Source organism: Mixophyes fleayi, chromosome 3 (genome assembly GCF_038048845.1).
Source record: "Mixophyes fleayi isolate aMixFle1 chromosome 3, aMixFle1.hap1, whole genome shotgun sequence".
NCBI classification, from domain to species: domain Eukaryota; kingdom Metazoa; phylum Chordata; class Amphibia; order Anura; family Limnodynastidae; genus Mixophyes; species Mixophyes fleayi.
Window position 1 is genome coordinate 254,601,091 of NC_134404.1, and position 18,573 is coordinate 254,619,663.

General features: G+C 41.0%; 1 protein-coding gene across 2 annotated transcripts in view; it reads right to left on the reverse strand.

Moving 5' to 3' along the window:
- KMO (kynurenine 3-monooxygenase) overlaps positions 1 to 18,573 on the reverse strand; it is a 106,561-nt gene that overhangs the window by 37,969 nt on the left and 50,019 nt on the right. For both annotated transcript variants that reach the window (XM_075200697.1, XM_075200698.1), the window contains exons 9-13: positions 10,148 to 10,219; positions 7,673 to 7,794; positions 5,766 to 5,913; positions 3,045 to 3,102; positions 2,844 to 2,926 (exon numbers count right to left, since the gene is read on the reverse strand). In XM_075200697.1, the coding sequence (XP_075056798.1) occupies positions 2,844 to 2,926; positions 3,045 to 3,102; positions 5,766 to 5,913; positions 7,673 to 7,794; positions 10,148 to 10,219 (483 nt within the window). The remainder of the gene's footprint in view (positions 1 to 2,843; positions 2,927 to 3,044; positions 3,103 to 5,765; positions 5,914 to 7,672; positions 7,795 to 10,147; positions 10,220 to 18,573) is intronic.

Genomic DNA, 18,573 nt, shown 5'->3' on the forward strand with positions numbered 1-18,573 from the left:
ACCTTTGGGCCCAGACAGAAGCCTGATAGCAATGTCGAAGTCAGCAAATTGGATAAAGTCATTTCAATTAATATCGAGCAAACTTGATTGTCTTTGCCTGAAATTATGCGTAGAGCACGCCACGGCGTATCCAGCCGCAACACGTGCCAATAACAGTTTTTACACTTTTGTATACATTCGCACCAATACACACATTTGTAAATACTACACATTAATCGTAGTTGCAACACATAGTTATTTATGTTGAAATATAGTAGTGTTTATGTGTAATATTATAAGCTATATGCATATTAGTGATACATATGGTTCAGGTTAAAGGAAAGGTGTCATGTCTGATATCATTTTAATCCCCTTTACATCAGCAGCTGTTCGGTGCATTCAGGAAAGAGATCGCACATTGCATACTCTAGTTATTGATGTTAGGGAATAAACCTTTAATATGATGCTGACTGTAAAATGCTAATGGACTGGTTGTAATTGGAGTTTTGGCGGGAAGAACAGAGCTCATCCCCTGGAGAGATGACCCCCACCTTTGGATTCCTTAGATTGAACCAGCCTACGATCTGCAACCCCCTGGACCTTCCTGAAACCTGGACCAATAGAAGCAAGCCATACCATCTGCATTGTTTCACTGTATTTCTGTTTGCATGTAAGCAGGAGCTTTTCATCTAGTGTTCAGACATCTTGTCCACAGACTTCAGGACAGAATGACTGTTCACTGGATCCAGGGCGCCTGCGATAAGTAACGGCTGTACTTACTATTATTTCGCTTGAATTATACTGCTACTTATTGAGAATAAATATTTGTGCGTTAGAAACACAAATCGAGATTCGACAATCGTTATTGGATAGCAACAAAACGTGCATAACAGCAAGATAGCTTTATTTAAATGGAATGTTTACACCACTTTTGATAGGAAAAAAATAATAATCAGGTCTTAAAGCTGCATTACCATCTACGAAAACATTTTCCTAAGGTTGACCCTCCATTTGTGAAAAGAGGGAGTGTGTGTATGTGAGGAACAATCACAAGCCACAATCAAAATATTTGAATTTAAACTTTGCTGCTTCTGTATTTCAGAAGCAACAGAGCACAGGGAACAATGGCTGCATGTATCAGCCCTTGGCTCTCTGGTTGATGGGAGGGACCACATTAGGAAAATGTTACCGAAGGTGGTACTGCAGCTTTAAGACTAGATTGTTTTTGTGAAAACTAGATTAGTCTTTAAAACACTGTCACACGCGAGGCCCGCAGTCAGGTCCCGGCATACTTACCCGCTCCATGCAGGGCTCTCCTTCGGCACTGAGCACCGCAATCTCCCAATGGCAGCCTTCATCTTGGATTCGGGTCTCTGCATGTGCAGACCCGATTTCTTTTAGAACCAAGCTTCTCTGCTGTAATTGGCTCCCTCTCCTCCACAGGATATTTAAGGCACCTGACACTGCAGCCAGGTGCTTGTTCTTTGTGTGCATTTCCTTGGAAGTGCAAGAAATTGGTCCTGGTGCTCCTCGGCATTACTTGTACTGTTACCTGCTAGCTGTGTACGATCCTCTCCTTTGATTATCACCTCCTATGTGCAGCTTGCTGTTCCAATGACTCTTCAGTTTGCTGTTCAGTGGTACCCTTCAGCCGCCTGCTATCTTATTCTTCATTCTTCTAATGGGTCTCGTATAGTACTCACTCAGAGGGCCGTAACCTGCAAGGCAGAGACTGCAAAGTCCATACCTCCTTGAAGGGGTCCCTGGCAAAGACAATCCGCCTTGTTATACTCCGCACCTTTGGGCAGAGTAGTGCTAAACTAAACAGATTCAGTGGATCAGAATTTCAAACTTAACCATAGTGACAAACCCTCAACAACTTCTATTACTGCTTCTATTCCTGCACATGTTATGGAGTTATATCATCTTACAGGTATGCGCTTTTAAATGAGAGCTAGTGATACATCTCAAGGGGGCACTTTACTCGGATATGAGATTTTAACTTGGTTGAAGAATATTACTAGCGGGTGCTGAGCCCACCTTGTTCTAGTTGATAATCCCGATATTTGTTCTTTCAATGTATTGAAGCTCCGTTTCTTATCAAAACCTATATTTAGGAACACTACCACAGACACTGAATAAGCCCATGTTTAGAGCACCAATCTCTAAATATTTTCAATACTGCTTAAGGGAATTGGAGGTTGTTTGTTTTCAGAATGCCATAGGAGTGTTAATTGGTGCAATTGAATGCCTCGTTCCTTCATGATTCCTTTATTAATTTCCAAGTAAATTAAAGCTATTCCACTGGATTGAAGTAATTCACTGACCCCTGATAGTAACTTGCTACAGGAAGATTTAGACAAAATGGCAAATTGAGCTGACACATGGCAGGTGAAATTTAATGTAGATACATGTATGTTTATGTACCTAGACAGTGAAATTAACTATGCAACTTACACATTAAATTGAATACAATTGGAATAAACTGAAATTGTGAGGGACTTAGATTATATAGTATATATGTAGCTATAATTAACAGAGAACATTATGGAGGTGATTAACCCACGGATTATCTGATTGTCACTTTTTTTTTCGCTTTTATTTTTCATAAACACAATTAAATTTATGAAAGGTTGAACATAATGGACCTGTGTCTGTTTTCAACTTTAGATGCTTGATTTCATTTATTAGTTCATGTAAACCAGAGAAAGAAGAATACTTTGATTGATTCTTGTAAGCAACAATTTTTCCATTGCACCACTAGTTTTCAAAACTGTTCAACAATATTGTTTAGAATTGTTTTTACAGCTAAGATCATAAGTTTAAAGCTTGAAAATATTAATGAAAAATAGTTGACAACCTACCTCTTTGTAATTGTACATTGCCAGATCTGAAATTGCATGTGCATCAGGAACCCTGAGTCTGGAAAATTCAGGGATGCAGATTCCTAGAAAGATATTATTGCTATATGTTATTATTTTGCAAGATAGGTGAAGTAGTACAATGTAGTTTGGACATTTGAGCAGCTGGTCCCAAGTAATAGTATGTATTGTAAGAATTCTTACTGAAATCATTTTTGTATTGTTCCATTAATTCAGAAAATACAAGGCAATCTTCGAAGCCCTGGGAAAATAAAAATGCATTAATTCAATATTAAATAAATGTTACTATTTATCATTTATTTACATAGCACTTATGATCATATTAGGCAGCACTGTATAGAGGATATGAAGCCATTCACATTAAGATGTCAAGCCTCAATCATGAGTCTACAGTATGAGTCTATATTAACTAGTTTGGGGACATATTCAATTACCGGATAAAATTGCGGCTCTCTGCGGCTGCGCATTTTTTATGTTAATAATTAATACGATGCCGCAATATCATGGACTTATTTTCGCAACCCTATGGGGGGCGAATGGGAATCTGCAATGTTGAGGTTATGCAGAGTGCCTTAGGGTCCGTTCCAGAGGCCTCATAGAGTACATAAAATTCCAACTCAAAGGACAGGACAGAGCCATATTCATGACAACGCTAAAAGTCATGACAGGCTCCCTTAGATTAAGATGCCTCAGTGCTCAAGGACTGTTTGAGAAGATGACTTTTTTGGCAGGCAGACAAAAAAAATTCATTAGTGTGGTGATGGTAAAGCATGACTGCTACCATGCTGAGAGTGGACGGTCGAGGAGTCTTGTTATAATGTATTAAGTCTGAAACAGATACCACAGGATAGTCTATAAGGAGACTAGTATCATACTATAATTGTGTGTTATATGTTATCGTGTGACTCTTTTAAATTAAATTAAAGGATTACATAATTTCAATGTCAAAGGTAATACATTAATAGACCCCTCCCCTTAGTGGATAATATCTAGCTGTTAATTAAATGAAAATACCCAATGAATTCTTTCACTGTTTCAAAGCTGCACATATTTCAAACACCAATTAAACCAAATAATTTTATATACAAAAAGACATCAAATATTAAAAATTAATAAGTCACTCCAATAGGGGGTAAATGTTTCAATAGAATCAATAATAGAACAAAAGTAATATAGTACTAAAAAAAGACTAAACTTAGTTAACAAATGTATGTAAATACTTGAATGAATAAAAATAGGTTTAAACAGCACCTAGCGCAAATGGAAAAATTGGTTATAACATAACAAAGTACCCTTTACATGATGTCAATAACAAATATACTGCCATTGTCTAGGCTCCTAAATTCTACTGATGTGAATATTGGTTATAGAGTGGATTTTGTTTGCTAGGCCTAGATATATTCAGGGCTGCCAAGCAGAGCCGCTGAGAGGGGGGGGGGGGGGAGCGGGTACATTTTACCCGGGCCCAGCCATGCCAGGGGGCCCGGGCCGGGCCCTCACTGTTAATTAAAAAAAATATTATTTTTTTTTCATTCCCTGTGGATTTTTTTTTCTTTTTCCCTCCGCGTGGGGTAGGGGGGGGGGTAAGCGTCCGCCTCGATCGTTGGTGGGGGGAGTTGTAAGGAAAAAATAAAATAAAAATACATACTCACGTGACAGCTGCACTCCTCCTCTCTGCTTCATTCACACTGACTGCCGGGCGTGGCGTCATCAAGTCACGCCCGTCAGTCAGTGAGGAGCGCCGCAGCCAGGGGGACCAAGCATGAAGAAAGAAGAGAGAAGAGAAGACAGAAAAGAAAAGAAAGAAGCTGACATAAGGTGAGCAAAGAATCGGAGAGGCAAGGGGGAAAAACAGAAAGGGACAGTGCTATAAAGAAGGGAGAGAGTCACAGAGGAAAGATAATGGGGGAGAGAGTCACAGAGGAAAGATAATGGGGGAGAAAGGCACAGAGGAAAGATAATGGGGGAGAGAGTCACAGAGGAAAGATAATGGGGGAGAGAGTCACAGAGGAAAGATAATGGGGGAGAGAGTCACAGAGGAAAAAAAAGGGGAGAGAGGCACAAAGTAAAAAAGAAGGGGGGAAAGCAGCATGGAGGGTGCAGTGTGATCATAAGGGGGCACAGTGTAGTTGTGATGAAGGGGCACAGTATTGTGTGTGTGATGGCACAGGGGGCTTGTTGCAATGTAGTGTGTGTGAGGTAGGTGGCAGCTAATTAATGGGCGCGATTTTGTTTGTAGGGTGATGGTGAGGCAATTTAATAGTGGGGATTATTAATTTAAGATGGGGTGGTTTGGAGGCTATTGAATATAGGTGTGAGTTTTGGGAGAATGAGGTCCATTTATTAAATGTGACTATGAATTATTTAATGGCAGTGATGGTTGCGGGAAATAGGTATTGCTGTTTGCAGGAAGGGAATAGGTTTATTTATTAAATGTGAATAGTATTATTTTAATGTTGGGGCTGGAGGAAGGCCTAATTATTAATCGTGAGTGCTATTGATTTAATGCCGGGGCTGGCTGTAATTTTCTAAATGTAGCCATTTTTTTTTCAAAATAGGTCCTTCAACATTCCAGGATCCAGACAAGCCGCAACTAAAGAAACCAGCAGCCACAGGTGGAGAAAGTGAGAAGAACAGGTAGGAGAGAGCAGCAGAGTGTGTGAAATGTTGTGATTCTAGTAGGGACAATGACAATTTTTGGTGAGTGTTGTGCCCAATGTAAGGTGTAGGCCAAGACCAAACTGTTTGTGTACACACTGCATTCTTTGTATACTACACTGTGGTGCTAGATGTCCTGAAAGTCAGGAGTGCTTGAACATATGTGACGCTCCGGGGAATTGAGAGTCTAGTGATTTTGATGCTAGCTACTGCATATTTTAATTTAGTTGCATAAGTATAACTCACAGCATTCATTCCTTGTCCATAGAAAGGCACAACTGCATGTGCTGCATCTCCCATTATGACACATTTGCTATCCAAGCAAAATGATGAACATTTAACAGAGATCAATGCTTGTGGTGGTAATAGGAAGAAGTCTTTTTTTAAGTTGTCCCTATAAAATGGAAATGTTAGGACAATAAGTATAGAAATCGCAATAATAAAAATAATGTGATTATACACAATTAATAATAACATGTTGGAGAACAAGAGGTAATATACATTTTTGAGAATTTGTATATGTATAAGCATTATATAATAAATATTTATGTCAAAGCTTGTTGCTGTTTACGAGGGTGTCATCCTAAAATTGGAAGAGAGCAACAGATGTTTAAAGTGCTGGACAGGCATCCCTAGGGATCCTCCAAACCTTAAACTGGACAATAAAGTAGGAAAGAGCTGGGGTGACAATTTGTTTGTTGTGGTTTGTATCACTTGTTTTAAATGCTTGTTGATATATTATGGCACATATGTGTCTCTATCGATTAAATGTATTACTACTGAGAAAAAGGGTAATGTGTGACCCTTTTGAAAGGGTGAGGGCCGCATCATTCAGCCCCCAAAATATATCAGGGTGCCCATTACTTCTCTTAAGTAGTCTCCAATGTGTCTACCATTTGTCACAGAGCTCAAGCTGCCAAAGGGATGTGTGACCATATGGACGAATGGGAAACTTTCAGCTTCTTATTGGTGCTCCCCACACATTTTCAACTGACATCTTAGAATGACAAAAAGGCAGCACTCCTACAGTTAACCGTGAGTGTTGTTTTAAAGGAGCACTGGCAGTTAAATGTTAAATTTTAAGGCAGCTGCTCCTTCCCCTTAGAGGAATGTCAAAAACTGTACACTGAAACAAAAGCTGATGCTGCACCAGCAGTCTATAGACGTGTGACCATACAAACCAATAGTGGCCACAAAGAGAGTGCTTATAACTTCCTTTTGGACCTAATCTGGCAAACTTATTTGAATGGTTAACACTTATAATCAGCCAAATAAACGGCTACCCATTTTCACAGATATGATGGAGACCTGGGAAAAACTACTTCACTGTACAGTTCTGATAAGAAGGAGCAGCTTAGTTAAACTTTAATGTTACACTGGAAGTGCTCCTAAGAACTTAATATGCCTCTGTAAAGACCACCCGAATCAACTATAAAACAATTTAATTTCTTTGGGGATTATTAACATAGTTAGGCCTTGGCAGTGGGCTAGGTTTCTGTGTGATTAATCTGGGCCACATCAACACATTTATTTAGGACAGTACAAACATGGGCAAGTATACTTTATTTTTATGTAAAATATATTATGTATACAATTTAAAGATGCAGCCATAATTTTTTTTACTTAAAATATTTGATTAATGTAACCTTTCACACTGGAGTTTTCTGTTGAGTATTTTAAAATTGTAAACAAGATCCCTGCTTCATTGGCAGTGGTGGAACTACAGTCGGTGCAGGTGGCCCGGAGGTGGAGGGGCAATGCGGTGCTGCCACTCTGAGGCCCCTGCGAGAGACTTGATCTGCTGGGCACCACCTCAACCCCAGAGGCTACAGCTCTGCTCCAACAGAGCAGAGCAGCGTCCTCTTCTGTGTGACATATGTACCATATGTAGATGCTCAGTAAAGGCACCCTCTCTGTACTCTATTCAGAGCAGGGGACCCAGGAGGTTACCCCTACCCAAACTTTGATATGGGGCCTGACAGTGCAGAGCTCCTCCTATGTTCCTTGCTATACATTGTAATATATTCCAGTACTCAGCCTTTCCTCAGATGTGTTCATCTTCATTTAGATGATGAAACATAATCTATTAAATTACTGTACCTAAATCTCCTAAAGCTTAAATAGTTCTAAAAAAATCTCAAAACCACACTTACTGTCCAATTAAATCTACAGAGTCTGGAAAATATGTCCTGAAGAAATCCAGTACTTGGTCTTCTGTGCAGAGTTTTTCAAAGTCTTCAAATGGCATGAAGAGCGTACATGTAAAAGATTTATCCTGGAGGTAGAAAATAAAACATCATTAGCTGAAGGTGGGAAATTTTGTGCAAGAGTTAAACCTAATAGCAAAAATGTCTCAGGACTCTACTGTACTGTTCTACTGTGCTATGGACATTTCAGATATATTACAATTAAAAAGGCTGATTGTAAATACCATATCTGCTCACAGTCACAATTTTTGGCATCTACAAAGGGCCGGTGGTAGTCAGCATATCGATGCGGACTACCACAACAATACTTACCCCGACGCGGCGACCAAAAGGGCACGGCTTCCCAGAAAATGGTGAGACCCTGCCTGAAATGAGCCTAATTTATCAAAGTTTACATTTAGAAATGTTGGAAGATATAAACCTTCACTATAAGTAGGTAGTAACTAATAATGTGTTTCATCATGTATTAAGAAAAATAAATTTCAGAAACAACTACTATGTGTCATGTTAAATCACAGCTTTGTTTGCACTTCTAATATTATTATAATTGAGGTACATTATTACAAAGAGGATTACAAACAAAAGTAGCACAACACTCCATGCTTTAATATTTACATTATTGCACAACTATCAGGACCGGGGTTGTGGACACAGCACCAATTAAGGTTGACACAACCAGAGAGCTGTGGTACGGAATCTAAGTTACTACATGCAGCCAAATCCATCCCTCTGAGTAGTAACCACTGAACTAGCCCTTAGTATGGTGGTCAGAGCACTACAACTAAGTAGCTCTGAACAGGGCCATCTTAACAACATTATGGGCCCCCGGGCAAAGCAGTGCACTGGGGCCCCTACCTACACAACCACTCACAGGAATAGAAGGGAGTGTACTTGTATAGTAAGGGCATGTTCTCAGTACTTCACAATCTTCTGGTCTGCCCCTGTATTACACACTGTGCCTCCCATTATGCTCCCGTTTGTCTCCCTTCCTCATGCTTCTGGTCTCCCCCTGTATCACACACTGTGCTGCTGTTTGTCCCCTTCATCATGATTCTGCCCCCCCCCCTTTCCTGACACTGAATCAGACACTGTGGCCTTTATTATTTTTCCTATTTGTCCCATTCATCATGCACCTTCTGGTCTACCTCTCCCCGCCCCAGTATTAGACACTGTGCCCTTTATTACTTTCCTACTTGTTCCCTTCATCATGCTTCTGGTCCCCCCCGCCCATGTATCAGATACTGTGCCCTCCAATATTCTTCTATTTGCCCCCTTCATCATGTGCCCTCTGGTCTACCTCCCCCTGCCCCAGTATCAGATACTGTGCACTTTATTACTTTCCTACTTGTTCCCCTTCATCATGCTTCTGGTTCCCCCCCCCCATGTATGAAATACTGTGCCCTCCATTATTCTTCTATTTGCCCCCTTCATCATGTACCTTCTGGTCATCTCCCTGCATCCCACCCCTGAATCAGATACTGTGCCCTTTATTATTTTCCTGTTTGTCCCATTCATCATGCTTCTGGTCTCCCCCTGCTCCTGTTTTAGATACTGTGCTCTCCATTATTCTTTTATTTGCCACTTTCATCATGCGCCTTCTGGTCTCCCTCCCCCAGCCCCCACACCACTGTATTAGATAATGTGACTGTGCCTTCCATTATTCTTCTATTTGTCCCACTTCACTTGCCTTTCTATCGCATTCTTCTTTTTCTTTTTCTACATTTCTGTTTCCGTTCTTCCTCACTTGCTTGTCCGTCGCGTCGTATCTCCTCTGTGCAGCGCTCCTCACTGAAAATACCGGATGTGATGTCATGCCCGGCATTCAGTGTGAGCACAGCGGGGAGGAGGGAAACGGAGGGAGCCAGATCGCCACTACGTGACCGCAAGAAAAGGGATGGGTTTTTTTCCTATTTTTGTTTACAGAGCTTATTTCAGAGCCCTGCCTATGTGGCCCCCGAGCAGTTGCTCAGCGTGCCCAATGGGAAAGATGGCCCTGGCTCTGAAGGCAGAATAGTCAGACTAGCCAAGATCAGCAGGATACAGGGTAAACAAACATAATCAACAAGCAGAGCAATAGTCAGGAGAAGCTAAACTTTAAATCAAGTCAGTGCAGTATAAAGTCAGGATCCAAGTTTCACAAATACAGGAACAAGCTGGGACAATAATAAGGATAACATGCTCAGACACTTTAAAGCAATGCTGATACTCTGGCAGAGAATAACAGACCGTGTAGGTTTAAATACTGTTTGGGAGTTCAAATCCCTGCCTCTGTGATGTCAGCAATCACCTGACTGCATCTCAGTGAACTTGACTCAGCTGTGCTTGCCACACTTTGAAATGAAAGATACTGATTCCTGCATCTAAATACAGGTTTACTGACAACAAATAACAAACATAGGACATTCAGACTCCATCACATACCAAATTAGGCAGTGCAATCATCATAAATGTATTTCTTGGCCATATGTGCAAATAGTTGGGCTCCATAGCAAACTAAAAAACAAACAAACAAATAAATATGACACAACTGTCTATACGATTATGTTATTACTATCATTAACAAGACAGAAACTATTTATATACAGCATATTGAGACACTTAAAGCAGTCTATAAAAGTGTGTATCTTCTGTCGCTTTGTTATTTGCTTTTAAGTCCACTAACACTTAGATTGACTACATAAGGAGTAAAGAGAACACGTTTTGTGCCAACCTTTCTATGCTGCATATGACCAAGTCCTATCTACAAGACAACTGCAATTATTTATTTCCTGTAAAAAAAATGTTAAAACAGTACAGACCACATTCTCTGGTGGCTCATGTAAAATACAGATGTTATCTCTGGTGGTTAATGAACAGTCTAAAACCCTGTCTTGAGTGTAATGTAAACCATTTGATTGGCTAGTAGAAGATGCAGAACCCTAGTGGCTAGAATGTAACATGTATATAACACAGAGCCAATTAACTAGTTGCTTGTGTACAATACATAACCCACTCTCTGACAGCCTAGTCTACAATAAAGAGCCCAGTCTCTGGTGGCTAATGTTCACAACACTTTTCTCTGGTAGCTAATGTACAATAAATGCCACATTTTGTGGTGGCTGGTATACAATATATACCTGGTGGCTAGTGTAATATACAAGTCCCCATTCAGATTTGGATACTCACTGCTAGCATGTTGCTTACCATAACAGCTCTTATTAATTAATAGCATCAGGGAGCTACTTGTATGGTGAAGTCCACTTCCTTGTGGAATCCGTTGTAAAAGCACCTTTACAATTAAATGACTGATTAGAGATCTGCAAACTATTTACAGTGTGTGGATGTGAATCTTCAGTATTCTTCCTATATAGTCGGTGTTAATCAAGATTTTCACATGGGAATCGTTTAGCTAATTGTCATCACTCGTTCACAGGAGATGTTGATAATGCAGTTGAATGTGTGTAATTAGATTGCATAGTGGTTGCTAATGATATGCTTAGCATTTATATGAGTGGTAATGAATAGTGCTGAGAATTGTGGTATTGTAGAATGATATTAGTAGTGGGAATATTTATTATTATTATTTATATTTCATGGAGTGTTATTAACGGCAGAAGAACAGATAATATCAGATACTTTTTTGCATTATCTTCTTTTTTTCCACACCGATGCGCCTTGAGATAACCCACTGTGATTACATTCTTTATTGATTGAACAATAATAAAACCTAGTATTCTTATCCCTGATATATATTGTGCACATGTTGCTTATACTAAATTGTATTGTGATTCCAGACATTGTCCTTACAACCCTTTGCTCCACATGATTTACAATTTAAACTGTGCTATTATTCTCACCCATCCAATTACCTATAATTAATATCAATTACGTGGGAACTTTCATTTACCAACAAAATAAGCACTACGATATATCAAACATATTTTTTTGAGCACTGGGAATATTGAACTACATGAACTACTTGATAATGTAAGAGTATATTGTGTTGCGCCTATCCCAAGCTGCATATACAGAAGTACGTACAGTTGGTGCACTTTTGTTCTAATTTCTATATCAGATCCTTGCGCTTGCCCATTTTTATTGCATCCGACACATCAACTTCAAGATCTGACTTTTCACTTGCCGCCCAATATATCTCACTCCTTGACAGATGCAATTGTAACGAGATAATCACTTGTCAGTGGGTTTAATGTTGTGTCTGATATGTGTATATACAATGGTTAAAATGGACATGTAGAAGTGACTGTATGGAAATTTAGAAGGGGCGGTATGAAAAATGTAATGGGAATGTAAGTATATGGAATGTGATAGTTTTACATTGTAGGCAATAGGAGAAGTGACGGTATGGCATACCCCCGTATACACCCCCACAACACAAAGAGTAGTAACCTGTTCATTTTGGGAATTATAATTTAGTAAAAAATAGTTATAGCTTAATAAATGTGCATTGGTCTCTGGGACGTTGGAATGGTTTACAATTTTAGCTGGGATGCCCAGAACGTTTTTTTAGGAGTATTTTAGTGCCATATGGTCTCCCATGTTGCATATTACAGGTTAAGCCTAAATCATTTATTTTGAAAAGATTTTTCTAATTGGTCAATTATTGGTTTTCAATGTTTCGAATAGATGCTAAAAAGTTATCTGTTGTGTTTTAAATTAATAAAACTGTGGCCTTTATCGTGCAATATCATTGCAGTTGCCTATTATTTATATGCCATGTAACTTTAATTTAGCATTAAAAACAAACAAACACGTCAAGATATACCCTATGCTAAGAACACTGAGACAAATAAATGTCTCAGAGTTAACCTAGACAATATGTACGAACATATCTGGGCTGCCAAGAGGAATTCACTGCCCCGGTACAACAACTTCATGGGGCCCCAAGAAGTTGAGCATGGTAAAAAAATTTGCGCTGATGCAAAATTAGAAGTGTTTGTGGTCATAGCTTTGGGGGCGTGGCTATGCCTAATTGGGGCATGGCTAGCAGGTGAAAAGCGCTAGGCTATGAATTCGCCAGAGCATGACATTTGTCCCAGCACTCCCGGCTTTCAGGACATCTAGCACTACAGTGTAGTATATAAAGAATGCCGTGTGTACATAAAGAGTTCAAAGTCTTGGCCTGCACCTTACATTGGGCAGAACAGTCACCGAAAATTGGGATCGTCCCACTAGAATCACAACATTTCACAGACCCTCCTGCTCTCTCCTACCTGTTCTTTTCACTTTCACAACCTGTGGCTGCAGGTTTCTTTAGTTGCGGCTTGGAAAAAAATAGGTACACTTAGAAAATTTCAACCAGCCCCGGTGTTAAATCAATAGCAACCACGATTAATTATTAGACCTTCCTCCAGCCCCAACATTAAAATACCTCATTCTCCCCAAACTGACCCCCACATTCAATAGACCCCAAACCACCCCATATTCCGCACTATTACATTGCCCCACCATCACCGCACAAACAAAAGAATAACAGAGTGTTGGTATTAGCACGAAAAAATATAAACACTGAGGGTGCATGTAAGAGAAAGAGTATTGGGTATAGCGAGAGTTAATTTAGCTGGGTGGAATGACGATAGCCAGTCAATCAGTGGTGAGCAAAGGGGGAAGGATTATATCTGGGAAGGATTATAAGGTATAGGAAGAGCAGTTAACTTCCTCTTGCCGTCTGGAGAGTTTCTGGTGAGTATATCCTGCTCTGCTAGTTTGGTGAGTCTATATTGTGAAGTGTTTTTCATTGTTTTATTTTACTTTTCATTTAATGTCCTTTCTCCGTGTTTTGTTTCTATGTTTCCTCATCCTTTCCATCCACCCCTCTGTTTTTCATTCCCCTTCTTACCTCTTTCTTTCCTTCCTTTCCCCATTCCTTTTTATTCCCCTCTCTTACCCCCCCTTTTTTATCCCCCCCTGTAAAAACCGCCCCCCCTTTTTTTCTATTCTAAAAAAGAATCACGCTCTGGTATTGGTGAGTAAGCCTTTCGAGGGCGCGCTTCTAATGCGGAAGCCGCATCTACGGCCGCTCGGTGGTGTATCTATCCTTTGAAGACGGCTTGTGGACAGTGCAGTGTTGCAGGGCTGGTGCATTGCTGGTGAAACTTGAAATTGAGTCAGCTTTCAGGCCTCTGCCTTTGCATCCATCTTCCTTTAGGTACATGGGGTTTTGTTTGCCGGGTGGTTATTATGCGGATTAATGTTTGCCTATGGGTTGTTCTGTGTTTTGTGCTTTCTTGAGTGTTTTAGCACTTTTCTTCATTGGTGTATTGTTGCTGGGTTGGGACATCAGGGTGTGGCCCATTACCTAGATGATTTCTTGTTCATTTGGACAAATGATTCCATGATATACCAGGATTTGTTATTTTCCGCTCAGTCATTGTTTAGAGTCATGGGAGTTCCAGTGGTGGTGGACAAGTCGGAAGGTCCGACGGAGAAATTGTCATACTTTGGTATTGAAATTGACATTATAGCGGGGTGTTGTGGCTTCCTATGATGGCTAAGTTAAGGGGTGGGATTGACTCCTTTCAGGGTGAGTGTAAGATGCAGTTAAAGCAAGTTCAATCGCTGCTTGGTCTGCTTAATTTTGTTTGTTGTGTTATCCCCATGGATAGGGTTTTTATCGTAAGTTGGAGAGTGCTACAGTTGGTGTTATAAAAGCCCGTCATTTTGTAAGGATATTCAAGGAGATTAGGGATGATTTGGTTATGTGGCTCCTGTTCTTGGAGAATGTTAGTGGGGTTTGTTTGTGGACTTCGCCTGCCACCAATAATGTTGAGCTTCAACTGTTTACAGAAGCGGCCGGCTCTTCTGGTTTTGGTGCTTACCTGGTCTGGGAGTGGTGTGCGGAATCGTAGCCCCTTTCTTGGTGGCAGGTGGATCTCACAAGAAATCTCTTGTTGTTGGAATTGTTCCCAATTATTGTGGCAATGGAATTGTGGGGTGATAGCCGTAGCAAAAGAGGCATCATTTTCTGGTGTGATAATATGGGGGTTGTGCATGCTATCCATAATCAAAAGGCTACCTCCCCGCCTGCTTTGAGGTTATTGAGACATTTGGTTCTTAAATGCTTAACATTTAACATTATCTTTTGGGCAAGGCATGTGCCTGTGTCTGCTAATGGTATTGTGGATGCTTTGTCTAGATTTGATTGGCATAAGTTTCACGCACTAGCCCCTGAAGCGAATGATGTTTCATGCCCTGATTTGGGCTGACAGCTTATAAGGCCGGTATACAGAAGCTTGCAAAACATTCGTTAAAGAAGGGCACCTTGAAGAAATATCAGGAGGCTTGGTCGTCCTGGGAAGGGCTTTGTTCATCAAGGGAGGCTGGAGCTAAGACTGATCGGCAGCGCATCCTGTCTTTTTGTGTGGCATTTCATGCAGGTAAATCGAAGCCATATATGGTATCGGCTCTGCAGGCATTTTCTTTTTTCTGCAGATTAACTGTAGTCGTGATGTTACTAAGCATGCTTTGGTTTGTAGGGCTTTAAGTAGATGGGCTAGGTTTCCCCTGCGGTGGAAGATAGACGTAGTTCTATTGATAAGGGATTGTTAGCAGGTCTTTTAAATATTATTTTGGTAGTTGCTAACGATGCATTTGAGGCTGCTTTGTTTCGGGTGGCTTTTGCAATGTTTGGGGTTTTTTTTCAGAGCTTTCAGGATAAGTGAGTTGGTGACTTCTTCTAAATTTGAAAGTGGGTCTGGGTTACTTCACGAGTATGTTATGGTTGAATCTTACAAGCTATGCTATCGTTCTCATAGATATTAGACTGACCCGTTTCGTAGAAGGGGGTGGATTAGCTTGCATCGCAATCAGGATATATGGTCCCTGCTTTGGTAGTAATTGGCTTAGGCACAGTGATGGGTACCCTCTTTCAGTTTTCTGCTGTCTTTAAGAATTATGTTACTAGGCTCGGCCTGAAAAAGGCAGATTATGGGACCCATTCTTTTAGAAAAGGAGCGCCTGTGTTTAGCGACTGTAGTGGTGTTCTTTCTTATTTCTTATTTATTTATTTACTATGTATTTTGTCATGGTCTTGTTTTATGTGCATTTCACTCCATGTTGCAGGTTCACGGCAGGATGGCAAGAATATTTGGTTGGCTGGACAATCATTTATTTTTTGGGCCGGTAAAAGTGGCCTTACTCATAACTTGGAACTCATTGATAGTATCAAATTGGAGGTTGGAGCAATTAAATTACATTGGCCAGCAGTCACCTCATTTGGTCAGACATCATCTCTAGAATTAATTGGAGGGGAGCGGATAGACCGAGTCATATTAGAAAGGCCCGCGGGAAAGTTAACAGGGCAGTGTGAAAAATATTCTTGGAAGTAAGGGGTGAGTTTATCAGCTATCCGGCAATGAAAGCCCATTTTACACAGTTTTATAGATCAGATGGGGTACACTTGTTGGAGAATGGGATGTCTTATTTTGGGGAGCAGATTTTTTAGTTTTCTTTGGCTATGAGAGGTCAGTTGGTGGCGGGCTTAGGTTCCTGGTTTCTGGAACCTAGCTGTGGCGGTAAGTAGCCCCATCAGCGGCCAATTTGGTCACATTCAAGGCATGGTAGGCACTCTCCCCTAAAGGGATTGGGCAATTAGTGAGAATAACCCTATGGGGTTATGAGGCTCTGCTTAGGTGGGTGGGCGGGCCATAGCTAATGAGCCAAATGGGGTAGAGTGGCATTTAACATCTAGACATGTCCAAATAATTAGAACAGATATTACAATTTACGGGTGTGACCTGGGGGCTGATTGGTCTGCTTATATAATGCCACTTCTTCTCAATATATTTATCTTTCAATAAATTTCTGACCTTTCATTTCACCAAAGCAAGTCTCTGTGTCTTTATTGTATGGTGGCAAGTTAACTCTTGTAGGTGTAAGTCTATAAAGGTAAAAGATGTCAACCGATAAGTGGATTGTAGCACCCATTAATTAGCCGCCACCTACCTCACACACACTACATTGACTCCCTGTGCCATCACACAAACATTACTGTGCCCCTTCATAATCCCCACGCTGTGCCTCTTTTTGATCACTGTGCCCATTGATCACACCCACACTATGCCCCCTTATGATCACACTGCACCCTCCATGCTGCTTTTCCCCCCTTCACTTGGCCCCCCTTTATCACACTGTGCCATGCTGCTTTTGCCCCTCTTCATACTCTGTACCATGCTGCTCCTCCCCTTCTTCATCACCCTGTGCATTTCTCCCCCCCCTTCTTGATCACCCTGTGTCTTTCTGCTTTCCTCTATTCTTTTACTGACCTTTGTATTGGCTTCTTCCATCTCTTTTCTTTTGTCTTCTCTCTTCTGTATTGGTCCTCTGTGCCGCTCATCACTGAATGTCGGGCGTGACGTGATGACGCCACGCACGACATTCAGTGCAAATGGAGGAGGTAAAAGAGACGCCGGCCCCACTCTCATGATCGCGGCACTGGCGCCCCCACCCCTACCCCACCCCGCGCAAAAAAAACACAGATTTAAAAAATTTAATTTGAATAAAAATAAAGTAAAAAAAAAAAAAAATGAAAAAAAACAAACAAACATTAAAAGTGAGGGCCGAGGCCGGGCCCCCTGGCATGCCTGGTTAATCAGTACCCACCCCCCCCCTCGTGGCGGCCCTGTTCATGATATATACAAAGATTTGTCTAACAAACTTTACATTTCAAAGATTGTGAAGGCCATAAGGTGTGAAGGGCAGGACAGCTCTTCTAACCTTCCTCTTCTCCTCCCCCCCTTGCGTTGCACTATGCGAGCTCCAAAGGCACGTGCACAATCTTCACTGTGTACAGTCATGGCCAAAAGTTTTGATAATGACACAAGTATTGGTTTTCACAAAGTTTGCTACTTCAGAGTTTTTAGACCTTTTTGTCAGATGTTGCTATGGTATACTAAAGTAAAATTACAAGCATTTCATAAGTATCAAAGGCTTTTATTGACATTTACACTAAGTTTATGCGAAGAGTCAATATTTGCAGTGTTGACCCTTTTTTTTGTAAACCTCTGCAAATCGCTCTGGCATGCTGTCAATCAACTTCTGGGCCACATACTGATTTATGGCCACCCATTCTTGCCTAATTACTACTTGGAGTTTGTCAGAATTTGTGCGTTTCTGTTTGTCCACCCGCCTCTTGATGATTGACCTCGTGGCCATGGACCCAAAATTTTGATGTTTTGATCCCCGAGGCACTTTTGCCTCATGGCAAGGTCCTCCATCATGTTGGAAAAGGCATTGTTTGTCACAAAACTGTTCTTGGATGGTTGCGTGAAGTTGCTCTTGAAGGAAGTTTTGGTACCATTATTTATTCATGGCTGTGTTCTTAGGCAAAATTATGAGTGAGCCCACTCCCTTGGCTGAGAAGCAACCCCACACATGAATGGTCTTAGGATGCTTTACTGTTGCCATGACACAGGCCTGATGGTAACACTCACCTTTCTTTCTCCGGACAAGTGTTTTTCCAGATGCCCCAAATAATCTGAAAGGGAATTCAGAGAAAATGACTTTACCCCAGTCCTCAGCAGTCCAATCCCTGTGTCTTTTGCAGAATATCAGTCTGATGTTTTTCCTGGAGAGAAGTGGCTTCTTTGCTGGCCTTCTTGACACCATGCCATCCTCCAAAAGTCTTTGCCTCACTGTGTATGTAGATGCACTCACACCTGTCTGCTGCCATTCCTGAGAAAGCTCTGCACTGGTGGAGCCCCGATCCCGCAGCTAAATCAACTTTAGGAGTTGGTCCTGGCGCTTGCTGTACGTTCTCGGGTGCCCTGAAGCCTTCTTCACAACTATTGAACCTCTCTCTTTGAAGGTCTTGATGATCCGATAAATGGTTGATTTAGGTGCAATCTAACTAG